Here is a 12,008-nt window from a genome sequence, read left to right as displayed (position 1 = left end):
ACAAGCTCTGGGGTAAACATGATCATTTCTTCAATAATTAGTGGACCCGCTTAGTTATTTTACATACGATTAACATACGCTTCATTTAGAGATTGTATGATGTGTCGTTGACTGCTGACGTGGACACTTATACCAACGATTGAACATACTTCCTCCGTCGCGGTTTAGAAGGCACAGTTAAACTTTCGTGCGTTTTCGAAATAGACAAGATTTAAGACGCAAAAGCAATTACTCCTATTAATTAGTGCTAGTACTACTCATGCATGCACCCTCCCAATTTGCTGCTCACACATTACTACTAGTATTTTCTCAGTTGATTACGCGCATTAGCATTTACACCTGCTACATCTCACAACCAATCGATGACTAATTTGGTTTCAGAGATTTTTCAACCGTGCCTTCTAAACCGTGACGGAGGGAGTACGGACTGTTGAGAGGGTGCTTGGATCCAAAAGACTTATTTTAGTCTGACTAAAAATAGTCTCTTTAAGAGGCTAAAGTTTCAAGCACCCCTGACTAAAGAGGGCTAAAACTAGTTTTCAGACTAAAACTTTGTAGTCAGGAATACCCCTAATAAAATGTGAATAGTCCTCTCTCCTCATTTAACTCCTCTCCTTTAACAAAGGCGAGTTCTGGATTGAAGGGTTTGAAGGATAATAAATGCTCATTAACTTGATTTTAGTCTCTTTAGTATTTGGATCCAAGCATGGATAAGGCTAGCAAGTTTTAGTCCTACTATTTTTAATCATGAGACTAAGAGGGTGCTTGGATCCAAGAGACTAAAACTAGTCTGACTAAAACTAGTATCTTTAAGAAGCTAAAGTTCCAAGCACCCCTGACTAAAGAGAGGCTAAAACTAGTCTTGATGCTAAAATCTTTTAGTCATGGGTACCCCTACTAAAATGTGCATTAGTCCTCTCTCTCCTCATTTAACTCCTAATGCAAGTTCTGGATTGGAGGATTTGGAGGATAATAAATGCTCATTAACTTGATTTTAGTCTCTTTAGTACTTGAATCCAAGCATGGATGAGCCTAGCAAGTTTTAGGGGGTGTTTCTTTCCAGGGACTTTTTGGTGTAGGGACTAAAAAAAACTTTTAGTCCCATGTGAAAGAAACATGAGGGACTTTTAGGGACTAAAAGAGGGTATTTGGGACTAGAGGAAGAAGTCCCTATGGGAGGGACTTTTTGGGACTTTTTTGGCACTTTTTCCAACAGTGCCCCTATTTTTAACATGTCATTTAATAACATCTAGTACACTAGTAGGGGTAACATGGTCTTTTTGCATGTCATTTAATGACCTCTAGTCCATGTTTAGTCCTTGGAAAGAAACAGGTAGGGACTAGAGACTTTTTAGTTGGGACTAAAAAAAGTCCTAGGACTTTTTAAAGAAACAGGGCCTTAGTCTCATTACTTTTAGTCATGGGACTAAAACGTATGAAGCAGCCTCTAAAACGTATCAAACACCCGATGCTCTAAGAGCAAGTACAATAGTATAGCCAGCTGCTGGCTATAAGCTATTGTCATGTCATTTATAGCCCATCTTATAGCCAATATGTACAATAGTTCATTGCAAAAGTGTAGTACTTCTTTATTATATGGTCCACCTTTCATACTCACAAAGTGCCTAGGAGCACGTGCTAGAGCTGGCTTTTAGCTAAGAGCCCGCTTACCTTCTCTCTCCTCTTCTCTTTCCCCTAAGAGCATCTCCAACAGGCGCGCTTCCCGCCGCGCCTAAAAAACGAGTTTGCCGCGCGCTGGTCGCCTGGTTTTGCGCGTCGCGCAGCGCTGGCTCCAACAGCCGCGCTATAATGCAGCGCGCGCGCGCCGCTCCAGCAGTGCCCAAAAATGCAGCGCGTACAAATTTTTTTAATAAATAGATTGCATTTAAATAAAAAAGATACAATTTTACATAGATAGCAACTAGATAGGTAGTTCAAAAACATAGATAGATAGTTCGGTGCTAGATAGTTCGATAAAAAAAATACTAATCCTAGTCGCTCCACTCATCTGCACCACCATCGTCGTCGGTGTCGTCGGAGGTTGACAGCCAAATGTCAAACCATCGTTCATCTTCTTCAGTGAAGAAGGAACTCCCGCCTGCATTGACAAGGTCGGCCTGCGCACACGCCAAAGCCTTCCGACGACGTCTATCCAACCGCTCCTCGCGGCGCCGGCGCGTGTCCTCCTCGCGGCGCCGTTCCCAGTACTCCTGCTCGTAGGCGACGTCTTCCGGGTGGCGCCGGCGCCACTCCGCCATGACCCGCTCGTCCTCCTGGGCGACGAGGAGGCGGCGCTGCAGCGCAGTGTGCTCCGCACGGTCTTGTGCGGAGTTTAGACGAGGCGGCGGGGCCAGGTCTAATGCCTGCTGGAGCGTGCGGACGTCGGGGAAGTTCATCTGCAGTCGCGGCCTGCCTAGGCGCCACGCCGCCGCGTCGAACGCGCGGGCGGCCTCGTGCGCCGTGTCGTACGTGCCGAGGCTCAGCCGGAGATCGCCGGAGCGTATCTCGGCGTAGAACCCGCCGTTGGAGCACTGGCGAACGCCGCGGTAGCCCGACGCAGACCGGCGGCGCGGCGGCATGGTGGCTCGTCGGCGGCGGCGGCGGCGCGAGAAGGGAGAGAGAGCGCGGCGCGAGAGGCAGGGAGAACGCGGCGGCGGCGCGAGCGGCAGAGGAAGAGAGAAGAGAGAACGCGGCGCGAGAGGCAGGGCAGCGCGCTGCCTTTTATGGCGCGCGCGGGACGCGGCGCCGCAAAAATGGCGCGCGGGCTGCCGCCTTTTCGTGCGCGCTAGTGGTTTCCGCGCGCGCGGTTTTCCCTCCGCCGCTGGAGCGCGCATTTCAGTCCCGCGCGGTAAACCGTCGTTTTTTAGCGCGCGCGCCTTTTTACGCGCCTGTTGGAGATGCTCTAACTAAACAAAAATATATTAGTTTATTACTTATAGCCAGCTCACTCAGCTCTATTATACTTGCTCTAACGCACCCACTTCGTCCCAGGGCTGATCTACCCAACGGTAGCCGGCAGGGCAGTAGATGGTGCAGTAAACCCGGCACAAATGTCAATGGCGTAACGACTAGTAATACTGTCTGCAGTAACGTCTGTTTGACCCGACAAACTGCGCGGAACACTAGCACTCTAGAAGAGCTCGCAGCACCGGAAATGCAAATAAACAATGAGATTACAGCTTTAACAACTCACCGATTTCAGCTTGCATGCGATTCCCACGGGAGGTCAACTCTGCTCTTCTCGCCGCTCCGTCCATGCACATTGTATCTACTCCCACTACGTACTACCAGTTCAGTTCAGTGCTCCGGTTCACCCCGGCCGTTGCCGTTGGTCTCGAGCCCGACCGACGCGTATATATAAGTAACCGCCATGGCTACTCCATTCCGATCCTATTCGAGCTCACTCACAGAAATCAAAAGATCCAACTGAGCGAGGAGAGATGTGCGGAGGACGCGTCCTGCACCGTGGGTTTCCTGCCACTCTCGTTCTGGTCTTGGCAATGGCAATGGCATGCACCATCATACTCTTGCTCCCATTGTCCGACGCGCAGCTGGAGGTCGGGTTCTACGACGGCAGTTGCCCCAGAGCGGAGCAGCTCGTCCGCACCGTCGTCCGTGCCGCCATCCGCCGCAACCCCGGCATCGGCGCCGGCCTCGTGCGCCTCTTCTTCCACGACTGCTTCGTCAGGGTCCGTCCGTCAGCCTCCTTCTCCTACTATCTCCGTCTTGCATATCCCGTGTCAACAACCTAATTCCGACGTTGGTGTGCGCTGCGCAGGGGTGTGACGCGTCGGTGCTCCTGGACGCCGTCCCGGGCAGCGACGACGCCGTCGAGAAGGCGTCGCAGGCCAACAGCCCCAGCCTGAGGGGCTACGGCGTCATCGAGCGGGCCAAGCGGGTGGTCGAGCGGCGGTGCCGGCGCACCGTCTCCTGCGCGGACATCGTCGCCTTCGCCGCGCGCGACGCCAGCGGCGTCCTGGGGGGCATCGGCTACGAGGTGCCGGCGGGGCGGCGCGACGGCCGCGCCTCCAACGCGTCGGAGGTCCTCAACAGCCTGCCCCCGCCCTTCGCCAACGCGTCGCGGCTCGTCGACAGCTTCGCCGCCAAGGGCCTCACCGCGGACGACATGGTCACGCTCTCCGGCGCGCACTCCTTCGGCCGCACCCACTGCTCCGCCGTCGCCTTCCGGCTGTACCCGCGGGTCGCGGACGACATGGACGCCGCCTACGGCAGGTCACTCCGGGCGCGGTGCCCGGCGGCGACGGGGCGCAGGGACCGGGTGGTGCACCTGGACCCGGTCACGGGGCTCCGGCTCGACAACCAGTACTACCGGAACGTGGAGGCGCGCCAGGTGCCCTTCACGTCGGACGCGACGCTGCTGACGCGGGACGACACGGCGGCGCTCGTCGGCCTCTACGCGCGCAACAGGACGGCGTGGATGTCGCGGTTCGCGGCCGCGATGGTGAAGATGGGAGGCCTCGACGTGCTCACCGGCACCCAAGGAGAGATCAGGAGGTTTTGCAACAGAGTAAACTAGCGCATTCGATCTGCTGCTGCTGCTGCTGCTGCTGCTTCCACGAATATACAGCGACCTGCTGCAACCGTGGAAGTAAACTTTTTTCTTTTTTGAATTGGGAGACTAATTTGTTTTTTCTTAGTATAGTAGTTCATCAGCTACAAGATTTCCTTTTTCTATTTATATAGGTTTATTCAAACGATTCAAATTATAGTACCTATATGCCTTTTGATTATTGAAAAAAATATTTCAATTATTCAAAATTCTCGACGGAGCCCCCGCTTGTGTGACTCGGGCGGAGTTCTCTCCCTCCGTCATCTCTGGAGGAAGCCGCCGGGCGAAGCCCGTGTGGCCGACCGACAGCGGTGCGGAGGTCCTCTTCCCTTTTATGTCAGGCTTGTGTGGGGCGGGACATCCACTGACATGAGGGCACTTCCCCTGGATCTCGGTCATGGCTGATCGGTGGCTCCCCTCGAGTGGAGGCGTTGTGATGGGCGGGTGCGGCAGAGCTGCTGGCCGTCATGGGAGGGCTGGTGGAGGTGCCCGGGGCGGTGTTCTGCGCAGTGGCGTAGCTAGCTCGGTGAGCCAGGATGGTTCAATAATAAAAAATTCATGTAATTTTATGCATTGTAAAAAATATATATCTTTTTTCTACCCTATATATTGGCTATGATGGAATTTCAAGGTGGTCCATGGACCACCCTGTCCACCCCCTGGCTACGCCACTGGTTCTGCGAGAGGGTGCTTGCGTGTGCTAAGACGACTTGATGTGGCTGGCAGACGAAGCGGGCCGCGACGACACTGGCTGGCGGTTGTTGGCTGTGTCCACTGCAGGGTGGTGCTCTGCACCTACTCTGGAGGCGGTGGGACGGGCGAGGTTATGTCGAGGGCACAAAGTGGTGGTGGTCTCTCTTGGGTCTATACTAACGGTATGCGGGGCTAGGCGGGCGTCGGTGGTGCTGGCCGCATGTGCGGTAGAGGAGTTCCAGATCTAGGGTTCATGTTCGGGCGGGATAGTTCAGGGCCCGGTGCGATCGAAGCTTCGGCCTCGGGTGGGTGTCGTTGGGCATGGCCAGGGATGTGCCCACGGGTGGTGCTCATATTCTCCTCACGGGTATGGTGGTCATTGGCGGTGGTCGTGATTCGGTTGCCTCGGTGTGCGGATCGACGCCAACGGCCACACACATGGTGTCGTGCGAGCTCGCTTAGCCCATGGCATGGGGCTTGCTCGTCAATGGTTGTCGGCAGTGACGGAGTCGTGTCCGCCCAAGTCCATCGGGATTAGTTGGGTCGTATGTGTGGATGCCACATACGATGGAGGCGTCTACCCAGACTCAGTGACTAATGTTGGGTTAGGAGTGGATGGCGTCCGTGTGCTCTTCCTACCATGGTTTAGTGCATTGTGAAGTGTGCGATGTTGGAAATATGCCCTAGAGGCAATAATAAAGTGGTTATTATTATATTTCCTTGTTCGGGATAATAATTGTATTGATTGGAAACTAAAATACATGTGTGGGTACATGGAGAACAAAGTGTCCCTAGTATGCCTCTTCTAGACTAGCTCGTTGATCAAAGATGGATAAGGTTTTCTAGCCATAGACATGAGTTATCATTTGATAATGGGATCACATCATTAGGAGAATGATGTGATGGACAAGACCCAAACCTTAAGCATTGCGTTTGATCGTATTCATTTTACTGCTATTGCTTTCTGCATGTCAATGCATCTATTCCTATGACCATGAGATCATGCAACCCACTCACGTCGGAGGAATGCCTATGGTCATCCAGGTCCCGCTATTTAGGGCTGGCGTTCGGTTTATATGGTTAATACGGTTTGGTTTATTTGGTTCTATATAATTTCGGTATTGGAAAAATAGAAACCAAAATAATCATTCAAAATTTAGAAACCGAACCATATTAACCATAATATATCGGTTTGGTTTGTTCGGTTAACCGAAAAACCAAAAATCATGCACTTGTCAGTATAAGTGCAATGACTCGAGAGCATTGATTTGGTTTGTATAATATGCAAAAAGATAATCACAAGTTCTAGCAACCTTAATATCATTCTATGGTTTATTCGGCCAAGCAAACTAGTAACCATAATTAAGTAGAAAAAGCACATGGAACGTGAAATGTATTATGTGCGGAGAAATGTTAGATGCCTCCATATTGTTGCACTTTCGGAAACAAGGTATTATATGGGGTATCCCACACATCAGTTTGTTCGGTCTATTCGGTTTCTGGGCACCAAAAACGAACAAAAACAAAAACACGGAACAACCCTAAAATTTCCCACCGAACCAAAAACCAAATCACCAAATAAACCAAGAAATCGGTTAATACGGTTCGGTTCGGTTTGGTTTTTTGGTTTTCGGTTTATAGTGCCCACCCCTACCGCTATTGGTTATTGACCATAGAGGTGTCTCGATCATGTCTACATAATTCTCGAACCCGCAGGGTATGCACACTTAACGTTCGATGACGATATAGATACTGTTGAGTTATTGTGTTGGTGACCGAAGGTTCTTCAGAGTCCCGGACATACGATGAGCTTCGGAATGGTCCGGAGGTAAAGATTGATATATGGTAAGTTCCGTTTTGACAACCAGAAAAGTTTCGGGCATCACCGATATTGTATCGAGGGTGTCGGAAGGGTTCCAACATCCACCGGAAGGGGTCGACCCACCTCAGGGGGAGGGGGTGGGGGGACATGTGCTGAGAGGGGTGCACACCAGCCCCTGGTGGGCTGGCCGCCCCACCCAACTAGGCCCATGCGGCCTAAGGGGTAGGTGGGGGCAAACCCTAGGGGGGCACCCTAACTTGGGGGCCAAGAGGCAAGGCACCCTTGGTCGTCGCCCCACCTCTTGGGCGCAGCCCTAGGGCTTGCCGCCCCCACCCCTCCCTCCTATAGATATGAGAGGAGAGAGAGGGCAGCCACACCATAAACAACATCGTAGCCCTGCCCCACACTCTCTCGTAGTGCTTCTCCTCCGTCATCGAGTTGCATGTGTGCTGAAGGCGGAGGTGTCGTGTGTTCGTGACTTGATCGGGATGTTGGTGATCGGATCACGAGACGGATCGTGATTGAATCGCGAAGACGTTCGACTACATCAAACGTGTTTCTCAATGCTCCCTCTTAGCGATCTACAAGGGTATGTAGATGCACTCCCCCTCTCGTAGATGTTAGTCTCCATAGATTGATCTTGGTGAGTGTAGGAATTTTTTTTGTTTTCCAGTGTGACGTTTCCCAACATGTGATGCACGGTTTCTCATGACAGGGATGCTGGGGTGGTTGCCCCGGATGGCGGTCCAGATGGTTGCTCTGCGGCGGGCATCGTCATGGTGGTGGTGGCTCTCCTTTTGGGTTATGTGGGAAACAAGAGGTGTGGCGACGGGTGGCTCGTGTGTGCCCTCCGGGGTGACGCCTGTTGGAATTATGCCCTAGAGGCAATAATAAATATAGTTATTATTATAATTCCTCTATCAAGATAATCGTTTATTATCCATGCTATAATTGTATTGAATGAAGACTCATTTACATGTGTGGATACATAGACAAAACACTGTCCCTAGCAAGCCTCTAGTTGGCTAGCCAGTTGATCAAAGATAGTCAGTGTCTTCTGATTATGAACAAGGTGTTGTTGCTTGATAACTGGATCACGTCATTAGGAGAATCACGTGATGGACTAGACCCAAACTAATAGACGTAGCATGTTGATTGTGTCATTTTGTTGCTACTGTTTTCTGCGTGTCAAGTATTTGTTCCTATGACCATGAGATCATATAACTCACTGACACCGGAGGAATACTTTGTGTGTATCAAACGTCCCAACATAACTGGGTGACTATAAATATGCTCTACAGGTATCTCCGAAGGTGTTAGTTGAGTTAGTATGGATCAAGACTGGGATTTGTCACTCCGTGTGACAGAGAGGTATCTCGGGGCCCACTCGGTAATACAACATCACACACAAGCCTTGCAAGCAATGTGACTTAGTGTAAGTTGCGGGATCTTGTATTACGGAACGAGTAAAGAGACTTGCCGGTAAACGAGATTGAAATAGGTATGTGGATACTGACGATCGAATCTCGGGCAAGTAACATACCGAAGGACAAAGGGAATGACATACGGGATTATATGAATCCTTGGCACTGAGGTTCAAACGATAAGATATTCGTAGAATATGTAGGATCCAATATGGGCATCTAGGTCCCGCTATTGGATATTGACCGAGGAGTCTCTCGGGTCATGTCTACATAGTTCTCGAACCCGCAGGGTCTGCACACTTAAGGTTCGACGTTGTTTTATGCGTATTTGAGTTATATGGTTGGTTACCGAATGTTGTTCGGAGTCCCGGATGAGATCACGGACGTCACGAGGGTTTCCGGAATGGTCCGGAAACGAAGATTGATATATAGGATGACCTCATTTGATTACCGGAAGGTTTTCGGAGTTACCGGGAATGTACCGGGAATGATGAATGGGTTCCGGGAGTTCACCGGGGGGGTGGGCAACCCACCCCGGGGAAGCCCATAGGCCTTGAGGGTGGCGCACCAGCCCTTAGTGGGCTGGTGGGACAGCCCAAAAGGGCCCTATGCGCATTGGAAGAAAAAACAAAGAGAAAGAAAAAAAGGAGGAGGTGGGAAGGGAAGGAAGGACTCCCACCCACCAAACCAAGTCCAACTCGGTTTGGGGGGGGAGACCTTCCCCCCTTGGCTCGGCCGACCCCCTTGGGGCTCCTTGAGCCCCAAGGCAAGGCCCCCCCTCTCCCACCTATATATACGGAGGTTTTAGGGCTGATTTGAGACGACTTTTCCACGGCAGCCCGACCACATACCTCCACGGTTTTTCCTCTAGATCGCGTTTCTGCGGAGCTCGGGCGGAGCCCTGCTGAGACAAGGTCATCACCAACCTCCGGAGCACCGTCACGCTGTCGGAGAACTCTTCTACCTCTCCGTCTCTCTTGCTGGATCAAGAAGGATGAGATCATCGTCGAGCTGTACGTGTGCTGAACGCGGAGGTGCCGTCCGTTCGGCACTAGATCGTGGGACTGATCGCATGATTGTTCGTGGGCCGATCGAGGGACGTGAGGACGTTCCACTACATCAACCGCGTTCACTAACGCTTCTGTTGTACGGTCTACAAGGGTACGTAGATCACTCATCCCCTCTCGTAGATGGACATCACCATGATAGGTCTTCGTGCGCGTAGGAAAATTTTTGTTTCCCATGCGACGTTCCCCAACAGTGGTATCAGAGCCAGGTTCATACGTATATGTCTTCTCGAGTAGAACACAAAAGTTTTTGTGGACGGTGATGTGCGTTTTGCTGCCCTCCTTAGTCTTTTCTTGATTCCGCGGTATTGTTGGATTGAAGCGGCTTGGACCGACATTACTCGTACGCTTACGAGAGACTGGTTTCATCGCTACGAGTAACCCCGTTGCTCAAGGATGACTGGCAAGTGTCGGTTTCTCCAACTTTAGTTGAATGGGATTTGACCGAGGAGGTCCTTGGATGAGGTTAAATAGCAACTCATATATCTCCGTTGTGGTGTTTGCGTAAGTAAAATGCGATCCTACTAGATACCCGTGGTCACCACGTAAAACATGCAACAACAAAATTAGAGGACGTCTAACTTGTTTTTGCAGGGTATGCTTGTGATGTGATATGGCCAACGATGTGATGTGATATACTGGATGTATGAGATGATCATGTTGTAATAGATAATATCGACTTGCACGTCGATGGTACGGCAACCGGCAGGAGCCATAGGGTTGTCTTTATACTAATGTTTGTGCTTGCAGATGCGTTTACTATTTTGCTAGGATGTAGCTTTAGTAGTAATAGCATGAGTAGCACGACAACCCCGATGGCGACACGTTGATGGAGATCATGGTGTGGCGCCGGTGACAAGAAGATCGTGCCGGTGCTTTGGTGATGGAGATCAAGAAGCACGTGATGATGGCCATATCATGTCACTTATGAATTGCATGTGATGTTAATCCTTTTATGCACCTTATTTTGCTTAGAACGACGGTAGCATTATGAGGTGATCTCTCACTAAAATTTCAAGACGAAATTGTGTTCTCCCCGACTGTGCACCGTTGCTACAGTTCGTCGTTTCGAGACACCACGTGATGATCGGGTGTGATAGACTCAACGTTCACATACAACGGGTGCAAAACAGTTGCGCACGCGGAACACTCGGGTTAAGCTTGACGAGCCTAGCATGTGCAGACATGGCCTCGGAACACATGATACCGAAAGGTCGATCATGAATCATATAGATGATATGATTAGCATAGGGATGCTTACCACTCAAACTATACTCAACTCACGTGATGATTAGACTTGAGCTAGTGTAAGTGGATCATGAACCACTCAAATGACTAGAGACATGTACTTTTTGAGTGGGAGTTTAGCGAATAATTTGATTAAGTTAAACTCTAATTATCTTGAACATAGTCTAAGTCCACTTTGAATATATTTGTGTTGTAGATCATGGCTCACGCGACAGTCACCCTGAATTTTAATACGTTCCTAGAGAAAACTAAGTTGAAAGATGATGGAAGCAACTTTGTAGACTGGGCTCGTAATCTTAAGCTAATCTTACAAGCTGGGAAGAAGGATTATGTCCTTAATGCTGCGCTAGGAGATGAACCACCCGCTACGGCTGATCAGGATGTTAAGAACGCTTGGTTAGCACGTAAGGAGGACTACTCAGTAGTTCAATGTGCAGTCTTGTATGGCTTAGAACCGGGACTTCAATGTCGCTTTGAGCGTCATGGAGCATTTGAGATGTTCCAGGAGTTGAAGTTTATCTTTCAGAAGAACGCCCGGATCGAGAGGTATGAGACCTCCGATAAATTCTATGCTTGCAAGATGGAGGAAAATTCATCTGTCAGTGAACATGTGCTCAAAATGTCTGGGTACTCAACCCGTCTAGCTGAGCTGGGGATTGAACTCCCGCAAGAGGCTATCACTGATAGAATCCTTCAATCACTGCCGCCAAGCTATAAAAGCTTTGTGTTGAACTACAACATGCAAGGGATGAACAAGTCTCCCGGCGAGTTGTTTGCGATGCTGAAAGTCGCAGAGTCTGAACTCCGTAAAGAGCATCAAGTGTTGATGGTGAATAAGACCACTAGTTTCAAGAGAAACGGCAAAGGAAAGAAGGGTAATTCAAAGAAGAGCGGCAAGCCTGTTGCCAATCCGACGAAGAAACCCAAAGCTGGACCTAAGCCTGAAACGGAGTGTTACTATTGCAAGGGTATGGGTCACTGGAAGCGCAATTGCCCCAAGTATCTGGCAGATAAGAAGGCGGCCAAAGAAAAATCAGGTATATTTGATATACAAGTTATTGATGTGTACTTAACCGGATCTCGTAGTAGTGCCTGGGTATTCGATACCGGTTCTGTTGCTCATATTTGCAACTCGAAACAGGAACTGCGGAATAGACGAAGGTTGGCGAAAGATGAAGTGACGA

The 12,008-nt window shown here is 50.2% G+C and overlaps 1 protein-coding gene across 1 annotated transcript; it reads left to right on the top strand.

Moving 5' to 3' along the window:
* The first annotated feature begins 3,405 nt into the window (after positions 1 to 3,405).
* Positions 3,406 to 4,782, top strand: LOC123404369 (peroxidase 1-like). The gene is made up of 2 exons (XM_045098288.1): positions 3,406 to 3,689; positions 3,779 to 4,782. The coding sequence occupies exons 1-2, from the start codon at positions 3,441 to 3,443 to the stop codon at positions 4,535 to 4,537; spliced, it is 1,008 nt and encodes a 335-aa protein (XP_044954223.1). The 5' UTR covers positions 3,406 to 3,440; the 3' UTR covers positions 4,538 to 4,782.
* The last annotated feature ends 7,226 nt before the right edge of the window (positions 4,783 to 12,008 follow it).

Source organism: Hordeum vulgare, chromosome 6H (genome assembly GCF_904849725.1).
Source record: "Hordeum vulgare subsp. vulgare chromosome 6H, MorexV3_pseudomolecules_assembly, whole genome shotgun sequence".
NCBI classification, from domain to species: domain Eukaryota; kingdom Viridiplantae; phylum Streptophyta; class Magnoliopsida; order Poales; family Poaceae; genus Hordeum; species Hordeum vulgare.
This window is presented reverse-complemented; position numbering and strand designations above follow the sequence as displayed.